We start from the raw sequence: 21,611 nt of genomic DNA, 5'->3' as shown, positions 1-21,611 counted from the left end.
TGGATAATCCATCCATTTTCCCTCGCTCCTAACCAGACATTACCATTATATGCTAGCTTTTATTTTCTCCACCACTTCTAACCACAATGTCATTTTGGATTCATTGAGACCCAAAATTCTTGCTGTAGATATTTCTTGATAGATCACATCGAGATATGTAATAATCCAGACCTTTCGGCACATTTTTTCCGGTTGGAACCATCGTGATGCTATCAGCTTTTTAGCCACTGTGATACCCGATAAAACCAATCTCTTTAGCTGTGGATGTACTGCACACTCAAAAACATCATTCAGCAGTAGTACAGAGGGGTGTACAGGTATATTCCAATTTAAGAGGTTTGATAGTTGCTGGGTCACCTCTTTCCAGAATATCTTAACTGGTGGGCAGTCCCAGTACATGTGCATAAATGTCCCCTCGTCCCCATTTGTACATAAGGAGCATTTGGAGTCTTGTATAAGACCCATTTTTTTCAGTCTTATAGGAGTCAAGTATGTCCTGTGAATATAGTTAAGATTGATTTGTTGATGGTCCGGGTTCCTTGATGTGAATCGAATATTTGCCCAGGCTTCTTGCCAATCAAAATCACTTTCCAGGTCTGGTATATCCCTCCTCCAGACGGAGTCTAGGTGGAGGGTTTCATATGAGGACGTTAGTAATTGATGATAAAAATCTGAAACAAAACCTCTTGATGTCTCTCTTTCATAGAAGAATGTGTGGTATCTGTGGTGTACAATTGGTATATTTAATGGAACACCGTGAGCCTTCAAACATGCCAATAACTGTGCGTAAAAGTAATATGTGGACTTGGCGAGATTAAATTTTTTGCGTATTTCATTGAAACTACAAAAACCCTGTTTATTGAAGACGTCTCCTAATGAGTGTATGCATTGCTTTTCCCATCTAGGGAATCTTATAGGTTGTTTTTCTATCCAGAGTGCATTGTTATTGAATAAGGGAGTATGATTATGCCATTTATGTAGGGTTGAATATTCTTTTTTTTGTGTTTCGCGCCATATCCGGATCACATGAGTGATTATGGGGCCAAATTTCCGTTCGCATTGCTTAATTGGTAATTTGGTGTATACTATCGCATTGAGAGACTTATAGCTGAACCCAGCGGCGTTCTGGATTTAACTACCTATTGAAGACGACATGCGGGTTGGCCTAAGTGTACAAGGGCTAACTAGCTAGCAACCATGCCAACAGGCTTTTTGGACTAATAGCTATTAATCCTGCCATCGGGCGCTAGGAATACAGGAGCCCGGTCCGTACGAGACCCTCCTCACCAGCGACGACAGGATTATCCCAAGTTTGTCTGCGGCTCTCTGGAGTAGGAGCTCCAGAGAATTACCATCTCCACCCGCCATCTTGCCTTCCCCCGTGCTGCTCGCTTCTTCTCACTCCATTCCAAGCATCAATGGTCGAGTACTCGTAGTTCAGGACTATCGTTACCTCTGACATTGTTGCATTGACATTATCGTATTAAAAGAGATCTGCGCTATGTATAATATGTATGCTTTCTATTACTATTAAAGTGATTATTCAACTTTGTATCACTGTCCCCTCACAGTTAATAGAGTGTCCGCCATTTTGTGTACCTATACTGTCTGGCTAATTAATATTCTTTAGTAGTGGTTTAATCTAGCATTTCAATACAGTCAGGGTTGTGTAGCCCCTTAGCTACATCTATTATTGCCAATCTGTGTGTTTTAATAAATAGGCCTATAATGGTAGTAAATCATAATACACAATAAGTTGCCAATAAAAAATTGTCAAATTAAGTAAATTATTAAGTAAGTTTTATCACAAAATTATTTTTGAAATAGATTTACAGTTTTCGACACTTCCCATTACCATGCAGTAAGAACATGCTAACACGTGTCATTGATGCAGCCATGGTACTGTAAGCATATGCACTAAATGGCATATGTTACATAACATGAATTGGATCATTTAACATGTGATTGTCCATATGCAGATATTGTGATAGATAGAAAGAAAAGATGTACATAATATAATCTCTAATGTTTGGATATATAATATAGGAAGCTGGACTTTCCATCATGTTAGTTTGTAAAGAGACTATTGACTTTTTCTTTTCTCAGATATGTTTGAAATACATCCAGATGCTTTCTCCTTCCTCTTCAGACACATGTGGCGTCTGCTCTGGCAGCTGATAATCAGCACTTTATCATTTCCCAGCAGCAGCAGCTGGTCTGAAATCAGTTTAGAGGAAAAGAAACAGGAATACGGGAATCACGTGTCTGCGTGTGCGTGAGAAAGAGAGACAGATACAGAACAGAACTCCTGATGGTGGGAAGACACAAATATGTGCACAGTTGTAACTTGTCTTTATTATTAAATAGAATTTCACAAGAGCCAGCCTCGTGAAGAAAACGTATAAAATAAATTGCTCCATCTTTTAAATGCAAAAAGAAAATAATATGAAAAATATAATACATATTTACATTTTAAACATGTTAGAATTTTACACAATCATAACCACATGTTATAGCACATATCTTACAGTGTTAATTTGAAAAACCATGGCCCAACAACTACAGTTTGTGCCAGACACTGAAAGCTGAAAGTTTGAGAACAAAAATATACAAAACATATACAAAAAAATATATATATATAGCTGCCATATTTGCCTTTAAAGATAAAGGCTCATTTCCTCCTATTTCCCCCCCCCTCGTGATCATCTGTTGCTTGGACTGAGAGCAGCGAACTGGAATCCATGGTTTGGTTTAGCAACATTTGCTTCCTGCTAATGCTAATATAAATCATATTAGGGGCAAGAACAACTAAACATCACCCTGTCTGTGTTGTAACAACTAGAGAACCAAACCCTGAGGTCCAGTTTTACCTGCTTTTCAGACAACTCTCAATGCCAAAGACCACATGAGAAAAACTGACCATTTCCTTCAATCTTGTCCTATGCCTGATCTCTTCCCTGAGGATCACTTAGTGGGATACATGGCCCCAGCTGTATAGGCGGGAAGTCCCATTTTCTCTGCGATCCAGTGGTTGTAGTTGGTGATGCGTGTGTAAACCCCTGGCTTGTTCCTCTGAGCGCAGCCGTCCCCCCAGCTCACCACCCCGAACACAAACTTACGTCCCGAAACATCACACACCAAAGGGCCTCCAGAATCACCCTGTGAGGAGGAGACACATCTGTCAACACTTACATTTAAAAGATATACACGCACACATGCACACTCATTTGCACCCACACATTCTCTCTCTCTCACACGCACACACACACACACACACACACACACACACACACACACACACACACACACACACACACACACACACACACAATCACAATGTGCGTCTGTATAATTTATTTGTGTGTGTGAATCACCTGGCAGGCGTCAGTGCTCCAGTCAGGACTTCCAGCGCAGAACATGTTCTGTGTGATGAGCTTCCCATAGTAATCCCTGCGCTTACATGTGCTCTGGGGGAGCAGTGTGACTCTGGCCTGCCTCAAGACCTGTGAGAACTGCCACGCTCCTGTAGGGGTCACAGGGGTCACTTGTCAGAGGTTTGATTTGGGATGGCTATAACATTACTCAGTGACTGGCCTATCAAACCCAATCAATTAAATCTAAATGAATTTCACACAGTAGTACACATAACACAGTAGTACATACAACACACATTAGTATACATAACACAGTAGTATATTGTACATAACACACACCACATTATAAATTATCACCTTGGAATTGTAAGGTTCTATCTGACATTCTAGTAAAAAAAATATTGTTAATGCAGAGGACAAGGTCTTTTTACATGTGCTTTTCTTTTTGTTGTTGCTTATTTCTGTATGTACACACTCAACACTAAATGACTCTGAGGGAAAGCTCAGTTGCCTTTCGAGTTTAAATAAAGGTTTGAAATTAAATGTGGGTGAAGTTAGATTTTTTTTTAATGTTTAAGTGGGTGAACATGTACTGTAACAATCACAAGATCTAGTTCTAGTTTATAGTAGTTATATAGTGTACGTACTGCTGCTCTCCTTGCCGTATCCTGCAATGGAACATTCCACCCCTGGGGGCAGCATGGTGAGAGGTGGGGGAAGACACACAGTCCGCACAGAGTCTGTCCGCTCCGCGCACGAGCCCTCACTGCTCCTGATCTTCAGCAGGGCTGGAATATAGTACACAAACACACTGTTGAGTCCTAGGATCAGTGTGTCTATAGCTCTCTACATGTGCATCAAATGTGAACAAAGATTGCAGTGCATTTGCTGAGTATTTATTTATAGAGAATGAGTATTCCCATATATTTTATTGGTTGGGTGGGACAATCTTTTCATGCCAAAGCCCAACCATAATGCACATAAAGCACAGATCTCTCTCTTTCTGAGAAACTATGAACTCTGTAATTAGTAGTACCACCTCAACCAATGGGCTGGTATTAAAGGTACAGCCCTAACCAATGGGCTTGTGTTAAAGGTACAGCCCTAACCAATGGGCTGGTGTTAAAGGTACAGCCCTAACCAATGGGCTGGTGTTAAAGCCATAAATTGGTTTGTATCTGATCTCTGTATTCCCCCCCCCCCTTCTCTCTCTCTCTCTCTCTCTCTCTCTCTCTCTCTCTCTCTCTCTCTCTCTCTCTCTCTCTCTCTCTCTCTCTCTCTCTCTCTCACACACACACCTATGTCATTATTGTTGTTTCCGTCTGTATCGTTATAATTTGAGTGTATGATGAGCTGTTCCACAGTGAAGCTCTGTTCCCGGTCAACATCGGTGTCATTGATGGCGCTCTTCCCCAGGTAGACAGACAGACGTCGCATCTGGATGTTCTCACTGTGAGACGGACAGACAGAGTTCAGAAATATAGACACACACACACACACACACACACACACACACACACACACACACACACACACACACACACACACACACACACACACACACACACACACACACACACACACACACACACACACACACACACACCACACACACACACCACACACACATCCCAAAACAAAATAGATCCAAAAACCCTAAACTTTGTACACTTTCATTTAGTTTGACAACTATTGAGAGTAAAACTTTTTGAATATGGCGACCAGTGATGTCATCGGTGACACTGAATTGTGTTGTGTTAATTACAGCTCAATGAAATGATACAGCCTATAAGACAAGGTATTGCTATTTTTTCATCTGCATATTGACACAATACAAGGAATCAATATCTCTGATGACATCACTGGTGGCCATATTCAAATTAATTTACTCTCAATAACTGTCAAATTAAATGAACGTGTGCAAAACTGTTTTTGGATGTGCGTGAGATGATGTGCTAAATAAATCAGCATTGTTTTTGGTAAAGTGCCCCTTTAACATAACCTTCAGGGGTCAATGCTTCAAGGACTGAATGCTACCAGAATGTGTCCTTTTACTTTCAATACCCAAACACATTCAACATAAAATACATTTATAGTTTTACTTAAAAATAACAAAGTACCATTCTGTTAGGATATTCTAACAGAATGGTACTTTGTGTGCGTGTGCGTGCGTGCGGTGCATGTGTGTGTGTGTGTGTGTGTGTGTGTGTGTGTGTGTGTGTGTGTGTGTGTGTGTGTGTGTGTGTGTGTGTGTGTGTGTGTGTGTGTGTGTGTGTGTGATGTGTGTGTTTCCTTCATGCATGCCTCACCTGGCAGGGAAGCAGTGAGCTGCTGTGAGGACCCAGCAGGGTGTGATGAGGGAACCTCCACACAGGAAAGAGGAGCGCTTGTGGAAGATGGCCGCCACCCATGGCTGGGACTCTATGGACGCGACTACTCCACCCACTATCTTATTCTGCCTCCTTTCTGTCTCCTCGCCACATGTCAGCTCTGTACACACACACGCACACACACACACACAAAAGTAAAAGGTCAGTGACAGTCAATTGCGTGCGGCTGATTGGATCTTTGGGTGTGTAAGGAATAGAAGACTTTCCAGGCAGGTACCAATCTTCATTTGTATAGTCTCAATTTTAAATAGTTGTGTTTTGGATATGATAATATGCTTGTGGCTGTTACCATCGCTGTAGTAAGGTGCACATATAGGCAATTTAGGGACAAACTATAACAGCAAATAATACTGTAGTGTCCAAACAGCAAACAGTAGGCCTACTGTAATGCTTCCTTTGAGGGTCTGCATGGGCTGCAGAGTGGCGTTATGTGAGGATTGGTTCATTCCCCGCCACACGCTCCGCTCCTTTAAGGTACTGTGTTGATTGATGCATTCCCCGCCACACGCTCCGCTCCTTTAAGGTGTTGATTGGTGCATCCCCCGCCACACGCTTTTGGAGCAAGTATCAATTCCAGCGCGCACCTGTCATAGTTTTTGATTAGCGCCCCAGAGGCTTTTTATACTGGGACTTCCCTTCAATCGAGGTCGGGTCGTTTTGGAATACAACTGCTTTTGCCTGCTTTTTCCCCGTTGCTGTACCTCGTCTACTTTCCCTCCAGGACTTTCTGTGGAGATTTTCTGAGAAATGTACTTTACCCCTTTTGTGACTCTGTAAATAAATACGCCCTAGTATTTGGCTAACTCTGAACTCCCTGTCTGTGCCGTGCGTTTGAGGTCGGTTCAAACCCTAACACGTTATGACATTGGATGAAAACAAAGGATACTAAATTAAGCCTGAAGTCATAGGGTCATTGCAATTTTTTTGGACAAAACCATCCTAATTTATTGTTGCTTAAATTACATTTAGTGTTGATTTAAACTGATTTACAGTGATTTGACCAACAATTGTTAAATAATTTATTTAGCATGGGCCCCTAAAGAGACCCATGTGGCTGAATGTTATTACCAAGCATTCCTGTTTTAACTGGTTCTGTCCTCTAAGAGCCATCTTGATATCACAAATAATCATAATTTTAGAATAAAGAGAACCCACCTGTATCCACTGCTGGTGTGACCGGAGCAGGAGGCTTTGTTGTAGGAATGGGACCTGAGAACAAAAGAGGAGTTTGTGATGATCTTGTCATCATCTTAGCAAACTGAATGGCTATGATTTGAAGCTAACTGAATGACTATGATCTGAAGCTAACCGAATGACTATGATTTGAAGCATACTGAATGGCAATGATTTGAAGCTAACTGAATGACTATGATTTGAAGCAAACTGAATGGCTATGATTTGAAGCATACTGAATGACTAGGATCTGAAGCAAACTGAATGGCTATGATTTGAAGCATACTGAATGGCAATGATTTGAAGCATACTGAATGGCTATGATTTGAAGCATACTGAATGGCTATGATTTGAAACATACTGAATGGCTATGATTTGAAGCATACCGAATGACTATGATTTGAAACATACTGAATGGCTATGATTTGAAGCATACCGAATGACTATGATTTGAAAAATACTGAATGGCTATGATTTGAAGCAAACTGAATGGCTATGATTTGAAGCAAACTGAATGTGAGGTTTGGTTGGTTCCCTGCCACACGCTCTCCTGAGGTATGGTGCTGATTGGTGCATTCCCCGCCGCACGCTTTTTGAACGATTGCCACTTTCATCACGCAGCTGTCACAGTTTGTGATTAGCGCCCCAGAGGGCTTTATATACCGGGACCTTCCTTCTATCGTTGTCGGGTCGTTCTGGAATACAACTGCATTTGCCTGTTTTTTCCCCGTTGCTGTTCCTGGTCTACTTTCTCTCCAGGACCTTTCTGTGGAGAACCTTGTTCCCCGTTTTGAGCTGCGCCTCGTTTTGCCCGCTTTACGCGTTGCGCTTGGGTGAGTGGAACCAAACCCCTCTGGATTATTCTGATTGTGTGTATTGAAGAAACACTGAAGACTGTCACTATCGTTTGGTTCCGGATTATTCTGATTGTGTGTATTGAAGAAACACTGAAGACTGTCACTATCGTTTGGTTCTGGATTATTCTGATTGTGTGTATTGAAGAAACACTGAAGACTGTCACTATCAATTGGTTCAGGATTATTCCGATTGTGTGTATAGAAGAAACACTGAAGATTGTCACTATCAATTGGTTCTGGATTATTCTAAATTGTGTGTTGTGGGGAACACTGAAGACCGTCATTGTCAATTGGTTCTGGACCCAGCTAGGGAGGAGGGATCCACACTGCCTCTGTGTTTCGTTGGACTGTTTCTGATATCTCTCTCTCTCCGTTTTCCACCTTGAGCGAAAGCTGGGAGTATCTGGAGAGCCGCTACAACGTCACATGCCAATTCCCCACCACTATCTGCTGGGAGTATCTGCAGAGCCGCTACAACGTCACATGCCAATTCCCCACCGCTATCACCAGGAGGATTCTGCAGAGCGGCAGATGACTCTGCCGAAGGCAGTCTCCCCATTTGTTTGATTATTGTACTTATCCTTCTTTTGACTCTGTAAATAAATACGCCCTAGCATTTGGCTAACTCTGAACTTCCTGTCTGTGCCGTTGCGTTTGAGGTCGGTTACAAACCATAACATTACGACCCGACCATGACGACCTCAGCCGACACAGACAGGGTCAGAACAGCGTTGGCGGTCCAGATTGAGTTAACCAACGACCACAGCCTACAGCTAGGTGCGGCTGTGGCTGCTGTACAGGAGCTCCGAGACCAGGTCCTGCCTATTCAGGAGTCCCTTGGCTCTCTGGCTAGCCTGCAGACAGCCCAGGGTAATCAGCAGACTAATATTCTCCACCAATTACAGGCGCTGAGTGAAGCCGTTAACACCTTGCTTTTAACCCCACCTACTTCAGGAGCCTCGGCCGGAGCATCACCCGCAGCCGTGGCAGGCCCCGCGCCTCCCGATCCCGCACCTCGGGAGCCCCGTCTCTCCGAACCACGGTTGTTCAATGGTAACTTCGAGGATTGTGCCACATTCATCATGCAATGTGAGTTGGTTTTTCGTCATCAACCCAGCCGATTCACTTCAAGGGGAGCCCGAGTGGCTTATATGACTAACCTGCTCTCAGGCCGGGCAGCCCAGTGGGTTACTGCCTCCTGGGCAATGGGGGCTGATTTCTGTTTTTCCTACCCAGACTTCGTGGCTGAGCTCCGCAGGGTTTTCCACCACCCAGCCCGTGGCCAGGACCCTGGAGCTCGGTTGGGCACCTTCCGGCAGGGCAGTGGCGGGGTCACCGACTACATGCTGGAGTTCAGACTGGCGGCAACGGAGAGCAGCTGGAACGATCAAGCGCTTCGTCTCACCTTCATGAGGGGGCTCAACGACGCTGTCAGGGACCAGCTCGCGACCCGTGAGGAACCTGAGTCCCTCGAAGACCTATTCAGCCTCGCCATTCGCATCGACGGACGCCTCCAGGAGAGAAGATGTGAGAGAACCCGACAGGGACCTCCAGAGGTTCCCCAGACCCCCCGTACTCGTGACGGTACTGCGGTCCGCCCTGCTCCCAACACGACTGGTGGTTCCTTCCCCTCCCGTTCGGTGCCCAAGGAGGAACCCATGCAGCTGGGACGTTCACATCTTAGCCAAGCTGAACGGGAGGCGAGGTTCAGGTCCGGCCTTTGCCTCTACTGCGGTCGGGATGGACACCGTATCGCCAACTGCCCCACCCGGCCAAAAGATCAGGCTCGCCGGGACCCCGGGAGATCCTGGTGAGCCGTTTTTCTCGTTCCCAGAGCCGTGCACCACCTAGCCGTCTGATGAGCGTCACCCTGGCCTGGGCGGACCAACGGGCCACGGTGGAGGCACTCATTGACTCGGGTGCTGACGAGAGTTTCCTAGACTTCGAGTTTGCTACCCGGGCCAACATTCCACTAGAGGACCTCGTGAGGCCATTGGAGGTGTTCGCATTGGACCAACACCGCCTGGCTGACATCACTCAACGCACCTGTCCTGTCCTGCTCACCATTGCTGGTAACCACGTTGAGAGACTCCAGTTTTTTATCACCAGATCCCCTCTTGTCCCAGTAGTCCTGGGCCGGCCCTGGCTCGCGCTGCACGAGCCCCACATCGCCTGGTCCTCCGGTACCATCAGGGGGTGGAGCTCCTCCTGTCATGCCCAGTGTCTTCAGGCGGCGTCCTGTCCCTCGCCCCGGAGATCCGTTTGTGAGCCGCCTCCGGACCTCTCGACCATACCCCCCGAGTACCACGACCTCGAGGAGGTTTTCAGTAAGTCCAGGGCTCAGGCCCTTCCGCCTCACCGGCCTTACGACTGTGCCATCGACCTCCGCTCAGGGGCTCCCCTTCCCGGCAGCCGCCTCTACAGTCTGACCGTCCCTGAGAAGGCAGCGATGGATCAATATATCTCTGAGTCCTTGGAAGCAGGACTCATTCGGCCTTCCTCCTCCCCTGTGGCGGCCAGTTTCTTCTTTGTTGGGAAGAAGGACGGAGACCTTCGACCCTGCATCGACTATCGCCAGCTCAACGAGATCACCATTAAGAACAAGTACCCTCTTCCTCTCATGAACTCCACCTTCGAGCCTCTCACCCAGGCTACCGTCTTTACCAAGCTGGACCTCCGGAGTGCCTACCATCTGGTCCGTATCCGAGAGGGCGATGAGTGGAAGACCGCCTTCAAGACTCCCAGGGGCCACTACGAGTACCTGGTAATGCCGTTCGGCCTCACCAACGCTCCGGCGGTATTCCAGGCGCTCATGAACGACGTCCTTCGTGACATGCTGGAGGAGTTTGTGGTAGTATACCTAGACGACATCCTCATTTTCTCCAAGACCCTCGAGGAACACATCCAGCATGTCCGCCGTGTGCTGGAGCGCCTCCTCCACAATCGGCTCTTCGTCAAGGCAGAGAAGTGCCGATTCCACTCCGACTCCGTCGATTACCTGGGCTTCATCGTGGAGAGAGGCTTGACCCGAGCTGACCCTCGCAAGATCCGGGCCGTGGAGGAGTGGCCGGAACCCACCTCTCGGAAGGAGTTACAGAGCTTCCTCGGGTTCGCCAACTTCTACCGAAGATTCATCCGGAACTACAGTCAGGTGGCGGAACCGCTTACCAGGCTGACCTCTCCCGCCCTGCCGTTCGACTGGTCCTCAGCGGCGTGTGCTGCGTTCCGCTCCCTCAAGAAGAGGTTCACTTCCGCCCCGATCTTGCTCCATCCAGACCCCAAGAGACAGTTCATCGTAGAGGTGGAAGCCTCGGATACTGGACTAGGAGCTATCTTATCCCAGCGGTCGGCAACGGACCAGAAGGTACATCCGTGCGCCTTCTACTCACGTCGTTTCCTCCCTGCCGAGAGGAAGTACGACATCGGCAATCGGGAGCTGCTGGCGGTTGTGGCTGCCTTGGAGGAGTGGCGTCATTGGCTAGAGGGGGCCGAGGAGCCATTTACCATTTGGACGGACCACAAGAACCTGACGTTCATCCGTGCTTCCAAGCGCCTCAATGGCCGGCAGGCAAGATGGGCCAGCTTCCTCAGTCGGTTCGACTTCTCGCTGACGTTTCGCCCTGGTTCCCGCAACACGAAGGCCGACTCCCTGTCCCGGTTACACTCCAAGGGGGCTCCAACCACTGAGGACCCGACTCCCATCCTCCCAGAGGCCAGGGTGGTAGGAGTAGTCACCTTGGGCATCGAGGGGGTGGTAAGGCGTGCCCTACGCTTCCATCGCGCTCCAGGCAATGTACCGGTTCATTGTCTCTTCGTCCCCGACTCAGTCCGGTCCCGGGTCCTCCAGTGGGGCCATACCAGCCGGTTCGCCTGCCACCCAGGCGTTCATCGCACGTTCTCCTTCCTGGCTCGTCGATTCTGGTGGCCCACCATGAGGAATGACGTCAAGGAGTTCGTACTGGCCTGCGCAGTCTGCGCCCGCAGCAAGGCCTCCCACCAGGCACCCTCCGGGCTATTGCAGCCGCTTCCCATCCCGAGCCGCCCTTGGTCCCATGTGGCGTTGGACTTCGTCGCGGGTCTTCCTTCTTCCCAGGGGAACACGTGCCTACTGACCGTGGTGGATCGGTTCAGCAAGGGGGTTCACCTCGTGGCCCTTCCCAAGCTTCCCTCGGCGGCCGAGACGGCGGACCTCCTGACACGCCACGTGTTTCGCCGGGTCGGCTCGCCCGGATGAATGACTGAATGACTAGGATCTGAAGCAAACTGAATGGCTATGATTTGAAGCAAACTGAATGGCTATGATTTGAAGCAAACTGAATGACTAGGATCTGAAGCAAACTGAATGGCTATGATTTGAAGCATACTGAATGACTAGGATCTGAAGCATATTGAATAGATATTTATATGACTGGTCAGTATTCTCCACTCACCATGTGAATCATCATTTTAGAATAAAGAGAACCCACCTGTATCCACTGCTGGTGTGACCGGAGCAGGAGGCTTTGTTGTAGGAATGGGACCTGAGAACAAAAGAGGAGTTTGTGATGATCTTGTCATCATCTTAGCAAACTGAATGGCTATGATTTGAAGCAAACTGAATGGCTATGATTTGAAGCTAACTGAATGGCTATGATTTGAAGGAAACTGAAAGGCTATGATTTGAAGCATACTGAATGACTAGGATCTGAAGCATACTGAATGACTAGGATCTGAAGCATATTGAATAGATATTTATATGACTGGTCAGTATTCTCCACTCACCATGTGAATCATAATTTTAGAATAAAGAGAACCCACCTGTATCCACTGCTGGTGTGACCGGAGCAGGAGGCTTTGTTGTAGGAATGGGACCTGAGAACAAAAGAGGAGTTTGTGATGATCTTGTCATCATCTCAGCAAACTGAATGGCTATGATCTGAAGCAAACTGAATAGCTATAATCTGAAGCAAACTGAATGACTATGATTTGAAGCAAACTGAATGGCAATGATTTGAAGCATACTGAATGGCTATGATTTGAAGCAATCTGAATGGCTATGATTTGAAGCTAACTGAATGGCTATGATCTGAAGCTAACTGAATGACTATGATTTGAAGCTAACTGAATGGCTATGATCTGAAGCAAACTGAATGGCAATGATTTGAAGCTAACTGAATGGCTATGATTTGAAGCATACTGAATGGCTATGATCTGAAGCTAACTGAATGGCTATGATCTGAAGCATATTGAATAGATATTTATATGACTGGTCAGTATTCTCCACTCACCATGTGAATCATCATTTTAGAATAAAGAGAACCCACCTGTATCCACTGCTGGTGTGACCGGAGCAGGAGGCTTTGTTGTAGGAATGGGACCTGAGAACAAAAGAGGAGTTTGTGATGATCTTGTCATCATCTTAGCAAACTGAATGGCTATGATCTGAAGCTAACTGAATGACTATGATTTGAAGCTAACTGAATGGCTATGATCTGAAGCAAACTGAATGGCAATGATTTGAAGCTAACTGAATGGCTATGATTTGAAGCATACTGAATGGCTATGAACTGAAGCATACTAAATGGCTATGATCTGAAGCATATTGAATAGATATTTATATGACTGGTCAGTATTCTCCACTCACCATGTGAATCATCATTTTAGAATAAAGAGAACCCACCTGTATCCACTGCTGGTGTGACCGGAGCAGGAGGCTTTGTTGTAGGAATGGGACCTGAGAACAAAAGAGGAGTTTGTGATGATCTTGTCATCATCTTAGCAAACTGAATGGCTATGATTTGAAGCAATCTGAATGGCTATGATTTGAAGCTAACTGAATGGCTATGATTTGAAGCATACTGAATTACTAGGATCTGAAGCAAACTGAATGGCTATGATTTGAAGCAAACTGAATGGCTATGATTTGAAGCAAACTGAATGGCTATGATTTGAAGCAAACTGAATGGCTATGATCTGAAGCAAACTGAATGGCTATGATTTGAAGCATACTGAATGGATATTTATATGACTGGTCAGTATTCTCCACTCACCATGTGAATCATCATTTTAGAATAAAGAGAACCCACCTGTATCCACTGCTGGTGTGACCGGAGCAGGAGGCTTTGTTGTAGGAATGGGACCTGAGAACAAAAGAGGAGTTTGTGATGATCTTGTCATCATCTTAGCAAACTGAATGGCTATGATCTGAAGCTAACTGAATGACTATGATTTGAAGCTAACTGAATGGCTATGATCTGAAGCAAACTGAATGGCTATGATTTGAAGCAAACTGAATGGCTATGATTTGAAGCAAACTGAATGGCTATGATTTGAAGCAAACTGAATGGCTATGATCTGAAGCAAACTGAATGGCTATGATTTGAAGCATACTGAATGGCTATGATTTGAAGCATACTGAATGGCTATGATTTGAAGCATACTGAATGACTAGGATCTGAAGCAAACTGAATGGCTATGATTTGAAGCAAACTGAATGGCTATGATTTGAAGCAAACTGAATGGCTATGATTTGAAGCAAACTGAATGGCTATGATCTGAAGCAAACTGAATGGCTATGATTTGAAGCATACTGAATGGCTATGATCTGAAGCATACTAAATGGCTATGATCTGAAGCATATTGAATAGATATTTATATGACTGGTCAGTATTCTCCACTCACCATGTGAATCATCATTTTAGAATAAAGAGAACCCACCTGTATCCACTGCTGGTGTGACCGGAGCAGGAGGCTTTGTTGTAGGAATGGGACCTGAGAACAAAAGAGGAGTTTGTGATGATCTTGTCATCATCTTAGCAAACTGAATGGCTATGATTTTAAGCTAACTGAATGACTATGATTTGAAGCAAACTGAATGGCAATGATTTGAAGCAAACTGAATGGCTATGATCTGAAGCTAACTGAATGGCTATGATTTGAAGCATACTGAATGGCTATGATCTGAAGCTAACTGAATGGCTATGATTTGAAGCATATTGAATAGATATTTATATGACTGGTCAGTATTCTCCATTCACAAGACTCACAATTAGGAATGTCACAGAACTCTCTCACAATCCTCCTTCCTCTCTTGACACGACACCAGGGCATCAGCATCTGGTCTGGGTTCCTAACGTTAAAAATCAATTGTTACAAATCAAACATTAAAAACACATATCATTTACACAATATCTTCATCTCTTTAAATAATGTCTGTCAATTCTACAGACATTTAGGTAGACAGCCAGCAGGTTTTCTATTGTAAAATGACTTTTCCGCAAAGGACTTCAAGTTTGCTGTCGAGTTCACCAGTTCAATCCAGATGTCATTGTGGCTGGTTGATGAAAGAATTGAACCAGTGATCACCTTTCACAGTAAACCATTCCCACGGATATGACTAAACACAGAAACAGAGGGGGGTATGAGGAACTTGAATGGTTATTAGCAGAGCTACAGGCCTCAATGGAACAGCACTGTGTCAGCACATTACTAAACTAGGAAACAGGAACTATGGGAACTTCACCACGTTGGGTCCAATATATATCAATATTTCTGCATATAAAATGTCTGGTACGGGCTAATCTACAACTGAAATATTTCCATTGCATTTAATAAAAATGCTTTCTGTTAGTCAATAAGGTGAACTGCTTGATAAATGAGGCTCTTCTGTAATCCTTTCAATACAGGCTTTCACGGAATGTTCAGAATGCCCATTTCCCTCCAGGTTGGAAGACGTTTTATGCAATTTTATGCAAAACAATAGCTGCTATGTGTTGATATATGTGAGATATAGCATGAATTATTTACATAATTATTTACATTGACATTATTTACACGTTTACATTATTTAATTGATTGAAAGTGAATAGAGGCACCTGGTGTGTGTGCATGTGCACATGTCCGGGCCTACCTAAGAAAAGGGCTAAACAACTAACTAGATTCTACTCAGTTTCTGCTGTGATAGTGTACAGTAGACAGCTAGTCTGTGTGGCTGAGACATTGTTCTTTTATCCTTAGGTGCACAGCATTATTTAATTCAAACGAGGCATTCAGTGTGTGTGTATGGCGTGTGTGTGTCTGTCTGTATCTGTGTGCATAGAGAATGTGAAGTTGACATCACATTTCTGGGGCAAGCCGTCATTTATAGAGGTTCATTCCTATTGAACGTGTGTGTTGATGACAGGCCACATCTTTGGGATAAAGGATTGTGTGAAAAGCAGCCACAGAAAGTCTCATGACCGTCACGGGAGAGAAACCTCCAGCCTTCCTTCTCTCTATCCCTTCTTATGTTTTGGAGCATTTCACAGTTTCAGCGATTTCTCAATGGAAATTGATGTTAGTGAGTGGTTCTCAAATGTTTTCAGGCCAAGGACCTCCAAACCGACATGTAATTTGCCAATGACGCCCATTATTCCAAGGGCCGCATCTGACAATATATTTGTTATTACATATTGTGGGTAGAGAGATAACAGGAGAGAACAGAATAGTCACTCTTATACATTCTCTCACTGTACTAACTTCGGTAACACTTTATAATAACACTCAGTTATAAGACCTTTATAAGGTATTTGTAGATAATGAACTAATCATGAACAAATCATTTATATACATTCGTAAATTATTATTAAATCATTTATAATATATTTGTATAACATTTACAAATTAGTTCTACATTATTTATAACTCATTATCAACATTGTTTGTACTTGATTTGTTCATCATTAAATAATGTTGTTTAATGTTGTCACATTTGTAGATGCTTTAAAAAATGGATATGAAAAAACTACTATACTGTACCTCCATTTATTTGTTCATGTTCAACAAATGATTTGTTAAGACATTCATAAAACATCTATAAATCATTTGCAGATGCTATTGTGTGCCACTACATTTCAAAGGAAATATTGTACTTTTCACTTCTTCCACCAGTGCCCTACATGAGAACCACTAATGTAAGTCATCCTCCCAAGATGAAGGCTGGCATCCGTAACAAACGTTTAACTCCCTCATTCATTAATTCATTCATTAATTCATTCACCCTTTTTCACAAGCCTATACGGTAGATAGGTAGATGGGTAGGTGGTTGTGGTTGTGGCTTTGCCAGTGTCACAGTCAGTGTCACAGTCTGCCTACCTGCAGTAGTTGTGGAAGCCCAGTCCCAGCGCGGCTTCATGGGCTCCACTGGACCCAAATCTGCTCCAGGGGAGACACTTCTTGCCACGTGCGCTCACAGCTTCAGTTCCCCTGTAGCTCATCCCGTCTCCAAACATGCACATCTTTGATGAGCGCACTGCAAGGAAAACATGAACGGAACAATGGCGTTGTTGATAGAGCGTACATCTACAGTGAGTCTAGTTGCCCTGTTAAGATTAAGAGGCGAGTATATACTGCTGAGGGTAGGTGGGCATACTGTGGCCCCCACCTTCCTATATATTCCAATGGTAATTATACCTTATGGTGTATGTTGGGTATACTTGAAATACCCAGAGAAAGAGGTATATACGGTATCTATATGGTATCTGGTCTGTTTTTTCAGTGGTGGTGTAGTTCAGGGTATATACACAGTACTGTATATATCCTAAACTACCGCTAAAAACCAGATCAGGTATGTTTACCAACTGAGATTCATCTCTGATTGGACGGTCATTCCATTGAGTTCCTACCTGTGCGCAACTCCTTGGATAGCCAAGACATCCCCTTCCTTGTCGACACCTGAGAGGAGCAGACACAAGGTTTGTCATACAGATTTGTCAACATACTGTAGTGTACAGATACAGTACACTCACTCCCCCCCCCCCCCTATGATGAAAGAGTTTGATACTGTATATTGATATTCAGGTAGCAATTTCCTCTTTGTTTGCTTACCGCATCAATAAAGGAGAGTATGAGCACCGTCTGCACCAGAATGACTAACAGGTTCATATTCAGTCCAGTTCCTCTTCTCCTTGTAGGGGATTATTTTTCTCTGTAGATGGACTGTAAAAAAAAACAGTTTACATAAATGAGAAAGAACACATCTGGGGCGCCAGGGTGCCACCTAAATCCAAGCCAGCTTGGTGGATCCGTGCCTGGGAGCAACAGATAGAGCATGCTCAGTCCGTACATGCTGTCCTGTAAACACCCTGCATCATTATCTGTGCTGCGTATGAGCGTGCTATCAATTGAAGCTTGTTGATTTGACTATGTACAATATTTTCCCACTCTTGTATCAAATTTGGACTTGCTGTACATTGGTATATAAGGGAATCGCTATTCACGCTTTTTTCATTCAGCACAGCAGACTTTATAATAATATCTGTCATTCAATGAATAAATTCCTTCACATAAGGTTGTTTCACTATCATCAATCTCAACTCTCATTCAAGTTCCTTCACACTCATTCATGGTCGCGAATAATGCGTACAAACCTGGGCCCCATGTGATTGGAATTATGTCATAAGCCAAAACACCTTGCAGCCTGCAACCCCATCATGAAATCTGAATAAAAAGAGATCTGCTTACCTTACAGACCCGAGATCCCGATGGCAGATCTTTGATCTTTTGATTCTCTCTGTAGACTTGTATCTGGTCCAGTTATCCGCTGGAATCCACTTCCTTTGTGGTTCTCTGTCTGGATAATCCTATAGCTGGAGAACTCTATAGTCCGTCTCTAGCTCTCTAGCTCTGAAGTTGTGATTCTCTCTCTGTCTCTGCACTCTTTCGCCTCCTTTATAAAAACTAGCAGAGAGTAAGTGGGAGTGGTTTATGAGTGGTCACCAAATCCTGGACCACAGAATATGTCATGTCCTCCTCTGACACATAGAACCACGACCCACACACCCCTCCCCCACCCACAATCATAACTGTCCTACCCCACTGTAAACATGAAATAGTCCAAATATGGAAATAGTGTACAGTGAAAAGCAGAAGTGTGATCCAAAGCAAGAAGGGCTGTCAGCTGTTCTAACATCTAGAATAGTCATGATATCTGTATAAATATTATTGTCTCTCTCTCACACACGCACACACACACGTTTGTTTATGTGGAACAGGAAATGATTGTGTGTGTGAGGAAAGAGAACAATTACAGATGCAGGTACCTTATTTATGCAAGAGTCATCTGCATACGACGCAAGTTTCATCAGCAATGACGTTGTTTCACGTTGTTAATTTCAGTTGAAATGCTTCCTCAGACATGATTATTTCACATACTGTAGGCCATTAGGATGACTTAACACACGGGTACGTGTTAGAAGACGACGATGGAGGTGTCTCACCACACTAAGCTGGGTACCATACCATGTAATGACAGCATCCTGTGTTTGATTCTGGCAGACGACCTACGTAAATGGTAAATGGACTGCATTTATATAGCGCCTTTATCCAAAGTGCTTTACAACATGTGCCTCACATTCACACTCCAACGGCGGAGGTAACCATGCAACCTGCTCATCGGGAGCAGCTCTCATAGTACCAGAGACATTAAGATTAAAGATTAAACTGGACTTTGAAGAAGTCTTTATTCATTGCACAGATTGACAATGTCATCATGCAGTGACACACACATGCGATGGGCGGCACACACAGATACCCCTCCAATGTACAGTTTACTCCCCTTCAGATGTATTTTTTTTATGATCTTTTTTTCTTACACTGTATATTTGTATGTCTTGTATGTCGTAAATGTCTTGATGAATTGAAAATGGAGGACCCTTATGTAAACAAGACGAAAGTCTTTTTCTGGTCTGCATCCTCTTAGCAGTTGTTTGTATTGAGCCGTACTGTATTGTACCCATTCTGCAATCTGTTAATAACGTTTTCAATCAATCAATCAACTACACACACATGCAATTATTTTTTGTTGGGGTCGCCGATGACATGTTCCTCCCTGCGTTTGACCCATCCCGTCGTCCCTCCCCTCCAAGGGCAGCCGGGAGCAGACACGTGGGGCCGCGCCCGGGGACCAATCCAAGTGCTTCTGTTGGTCTTCGTCAGGGACGCAACAGTGGTAGCGATCTGTTCTGCATGTTTTTCCATTGGCTTTATCTTATCGGGAGAGGAAACCCTTGCGAGCACGGGGAGAACATGCAAACTCCACACAGAAATGCCCGGGAGTTACCCCACCTGGGTAACTGGCAACGCGGCAACCTGGTCCCCAAGCGGGAATAGAACCCTGGACCTTCTAGCTGTGAGGCGACAGTGTTAACCACTACACCACTGTGCCGCCCACCATGACATGTTAATACATTTCCAGGAAATAAGTGATTCGAAAAACATCTACACAACACAAATAGACAAATCTTTAAGTTACATAGTAAACAGACAAACAATTGATGAATGATAGGATTCAGTACACCTCATAAGTATGGCTGCCCACATTAATGATGTCACTCAGTCCTCCGAATCCACCCCTCAATGCAAAGCACAAATATTAGCTACCAGCTAGCTAATAAGAGCTAATAAATTTGGCTAATAAATTCTTGTTCAACTAAGACCAAACAGATCAATTAATCAATTAATGGACAATAAGGGGGCATCCCTATATGGCAGCTAAACAAGAGTTTTATGTGACTTGTGGATCTGTAAAAGGTGTGTTTCCTTGGCAATATTTGTGAACATTGGAATAATAACAGGGCTGTATTCTATGTTATGAAGGCAAATTAACGTTTATTTTCTCTTCTAGAAAATACAGTAAAGCATATGAATCAAGGTTTTTATAGTGAACCAAAACTAAACAAGAAACTATAACTATTTTAGTTAACTGAAATATAAATCAAAACTAGACTTCTTTCAACTGAAACCATATTGTGTACTTACTAATTACAAAACTAAATTAAAGAGAAAATACAGAAAATGTGAGGAGACTACAAATTAACTTTAAGCAACATCGTAGTGGATAAAAGCCTCCTCCAAAACACGCTTTGTATACTCTCTAAGGGCTATGGGGATTCCTAGACTGAGATCATAATCACTGAGTCACTTCATCGTTCGCACCTCGACGACCCTGCGTTACTAACTGGTGGCTCACCACACACTAAGCCGGGGCCCCACGTGACGGCAGCATCCTGGCTGCGTGTACCTGTTCCGCAACAGTAAGTGACTTCCGGGGTAGGCCTGATTGGCCCCGACAGGCACGTGACGCGGCAAACTCAGGACGCGCAACGAGGCTGCTGAGAGCTGTCGCGCGGAAATAGGCTGTCTATTGCCATTCTCTAACACAAACTCTAACCTTAACCAGCTCCTTAACAGCGCCTAAACTTAACCGTTCTAACCTTAACCAACTCCGAAACAATGCTGGCGGAGGACCGACGTGGCACGTCATCCTCTCACCCTCGCCCATGTTTCCTGTCCCACTTCACTGTGCTATCAAATAAACAAATGCCCTAGAATATCTTTAAAAAAGGAAAAACAAATACATAATTAGCCACTATTATCTCCTGGACAGAAAAGCCTTATTTTTTTTTATACAAGGGCACAAATTGAAATATGATACCACCTGTTTAAACACATATCTGTACAGTAGAATTCATAGTTTGAGCCTTCGATATAAGGACTGACAGTATATGGCTTAGGGTTGTCCTTCGACTAGAGAAATTCTTAGTAGACTAATAGTCGAGTACTTAATTGATTTAATCTAAAGATTTGTATAATTTGAGTTTCCCACGTGCAACAATGCAAATGCACCTCTTTACATCGCATATACATACTAGAGATGTGCTAGAGAGTGGAATATAACTGATTCAGTGTGGAAAGAAACATAGAAATTACATAGTAGTTACAGACATACAAACACGTCTGTAATATGTTATGGGCACATGGGACTAAGCCATCAACATAAGCCATCAACAATTTCTTACATT

The 21,611-nt window shown here is 44.2% G+C and overlaps 1 protein-coding gene across 1 annotated transcript; it reads right to left on the bottom strand.

The window, feature by feature from the left end:
• Positions 1–2,422: 2,422 nt before the first annotated feature.
• LOC311234313 (urokinase-type plasminogen activator-like) lies at positions 2,423–18,314 on the bottom strand. The gene is made up of 13 exons (XM_084321452.1): positions 18,274–18,314; positions 17,638–17,748; positions 17,436–17,484; positions 16,906–17,062; positions 14,820–14,902; positions 14,491–14,544; positions 12,592–12,645; positions 6,920–6,973; positions 5,684–5,864; positions 4,673–4,824; positions 4,022–4,162; positions 3,375–3,523; positions 2,423–3,159 (listed from the first exon to the last, which is right to left on the bottom strand). The coding sequence occupies exons 2-13, from the start codon at positions 17,692–17,694 to the stop codon at positions 2,965–2,967; spliced, it is 1,326 nt and encodes a 441-aa protein (XP_084177578.1). The 5' UTR covers positions 17,695–17,748; positions 18,274–18,314; the 3' UTR covers positions 2,423–2,964.
• Positions 18,315–21,611: the final 3,297 nt, after the last annotated feature.

This window comes from Notolepis coatsorum (assembly GCF_963971535.1).
Source record: "Notolepis coatsorum genome assembly, chromosome: 9".
NCBI classification, from domain to species: domain Eukaryota; kingdom Metazoa; phylum Chordata; class Actinopteri; order Aulopiformes; family Paralepididae; genus Notolepis; species Notolepis coatsorum.
This window is presented reverse-complemented; position numbering and strand designations above follow the sequence as displayed.